Here is a 2,215-nt window from a genome sequence, read left to right on the forward strand (position 1 = left end):
AAGAACTGAAGTGTTCCTTTATGTAAATGAAGTGAGTTAGAGAACTGAAGTGTTCCTTTATGTAAATTAAGTGAGTTAGAGAACTGAAGCGTTCCTTCTTTCTGTAAATTAAGTGAGTTAGAGAACTGAAGTCTTCCTTTATGTAAATTAAGTGAGTAAGAGAACCATAAATTAATGTTGTTTTGTTCTGTAGAGAACTCTGGAGGAACAGATGGAGAACCACAGAGAAGTTCATCACAAACAGCTGAGTCGGCTACGCGACGAGATTGAGCAGAAGCATAGAGACGTCGACCAACTCAAAGAGTATGTTATTGATTATAACAACCGATCATTGACTGATTATCACTATTGATCATGTCGAACATAACTGATAAGTGACTGATGTGGTTGTAATCAAAAGTAATAGTTATATTATTGTCATTGTCTCTATCCTTTTTAAACACAGGTGTGTATGACAGCATTTGTTTTTGCACTTCATTATGATGTCATAAGCGACTCTTCTTTTTAGTCACATTTAAGTAATTTGTTTTAGTCGACAAGAAGATTTTCTCCGGGAATTTTCATCCTAATTTTTGCTGTGCTTTTTCATTTTGATGACTTTTAAGCATTTGAGGCTACAACTGTATAAATGCGGTGGCAGTAAGGGAGTATTAATAAATGCTGTATGTGTTAATTTAGTGGGAATCAGGCTCTACAGCTGGAGAACCGGAAGCTTAAGTCTGATTTTGACAAACTTAAAGCTGAGGATCAGAACAAAGGCCAGAAACTTCAGAAACTGCTGTAAGTTTGTCCCATTGTCCTCAACTTAGACTCATCAAGAACTCTGCTGCTTTTGGACAAACATCCGTCTGTTAGTTTGCTTCCATACACCAGTTTTTATGCCTCTCCAAATCAATAAATATATTTATATATTCAGTGGAAAGTGGCATGACCGTGGCTAAGTGGAAAGCAGGGCCGTCCTTCAATCAGAGGATCGGCGGTTCGATCCCCGCCTCCCCTAGTCTCATGTTAATGTGTCCTTGAGCAAGACACTTAACCTCAAATTGCTCTCGTAACTGTGCCTACGGTGTACAGATAGATAATGAATTGTAAGTCGCTTTGGATAAAAGCATCTGCTAAATGACTGTAATGTCATGTAATGGAAACACAGGATTAATTACAGTTGAAATATCAGTAATTAGTGTTTCCTATTGCCGGAGGTGCAAAATTTGGTGTATGGATAAAACTAAAATATTTAGATAAAATATCAATACCATCAGTCAGGTTGTTTTAGTGAACTTTGTTTGTGTGATTAAGGTTCCTGAATGAGAAGAGAGAACAAGCCAAAGAGGACCTGAAGGGTCTGGAGGAGACTGTGGTAGGTGGATTATTATTATTTTTTACAAACATTTATCATATCTTGTCTGCAGAAGTGACACATGTGAGATAAGTTGAGTTATTGTTTTTCATCCAATAGGCCAAAGAGCTGCAGACGCTGACCACCCTCCGTAAAGTCTTCATCCAAGACCTCGGCACTCGAGTCAAGAACGTAAGAAAACCAGACAGTTCCTCTCAGCATTAAATCCACCAATAACAACATCTACAAAACTTCACAGAGAACATTATCTTAGAAAATGAGTGATTAATGAAAGTATTTAGCTTCGGAACAACCATCCAAAGTACAACCTGCAGGTTTCACCTCCTCTGCCAAAGTGTGGGTGCAGGGTTGGGGGTGATTGTGAATTACTATAAAGGCAGGAGGCAGGACCATGGTTCAGGTAAAACCACGATCCATGGAAACCTGTGAGGAGAGATAGCACAAAGACTCTGAGGAAGAAGCAAAGTTATTAATGTGCATTAATGGGACAAGAATATATACAGAAGCAGAGTAAGAGGAGAGAGGAGCTCAGTGTACCATAGGAAGTCCTCCAGCAGTCTGGGTCTATAGCAGCATATCTAGGGGCTGGACTAAGGCAAACCTGCGTCAGCCCTAACTATAAACGTGAACCAGCCCTAACTATAAACCTGCACCAGCCCTAACTATAAACCTGAGTCAGCCCTAACTATAGACCTGGACCAGCCCTCACTATAAACCTGAGCCAGCCCTCACTATAAACCTGAGCCAGCCCTAACTATAAACCTGATCCAGTCCTAACTATAAACCTGAACCAGCCCTAACTATAAACCTGAGTCAGCCCTAACTATAAACCTGAACCAGCCCTAACTATAAACCTGA

General features: G+C 39.9%; 1 protein-coding gene across 1 annotated transcript; it reads left to right on the forward strand.

The window, feature by feature from the left end:
* Window positions 1-6: 6 nt before the first annotated feature.
* On the forward strand, window positions 7-2,014 carry LOC116380533 (kinesin heavy chain-like). The gene is made up of 4 exons (XM_031842437.1): window positions 7-303; window positions 679-780; window positions 1,297-1,357; window positions 1,457-2,014. The coding sequence occupies exons 1-4, from the start codon at window positions 212-214 to the stop codon at window positions 1,559-1,561; spliced, it is 360 nt and encodes a 119-aa protein (XP_031698297.1). The 5' UTR covers window positions 7-211; the 3' UTR covers window positions 1,562-2,014.
* The last annotated feature ends 201 nt before the right edge of the window (window positions 2,015-2,215 follow it).

Source organism: Anarrhichthys ocellatus, unplaced genomic scaffold (genome assembly GCF_004355925.1).
Source record: "Anarrhichthys ocellatus isolate YVR2014 unplaced genomic scaffold, GSC_Weel_1.0 scaffold7547, whole genome shotgun sequence".
Lineage (NCBI taxonomy): Eukaryota > Metazoa > Chordata > Actinopteri > Perciformes > Anarhichadidae > Anarrhichthys > Anarrhichthys ocellatus.

Excerpts from the sequence above, each read along its gene's own strand:
- LOC116380533 (XM_031842437.1), top strand. The coding sequence starts at position 212 with ATGGAGAACCACAGAGAAGTTCATCACAAACAGCTGAGTCGGCTACGC. Across the intron at positions 781-1,296 it reads CAGAAACTTCAGAAACTGCT|GTTCCTGAATGAGAAGAGAG; the intron begins GTAAGTTTGTCC and ends TGTGTGATTAAG. Across the intron at positions 1,358-1,456 it reads AGGGTCTGGAGGAGACTGTG|GCCAAAGAGCTGCAGACGCT; the intron begins GTAGGTGGATTA and ends TTCATCCAATAG.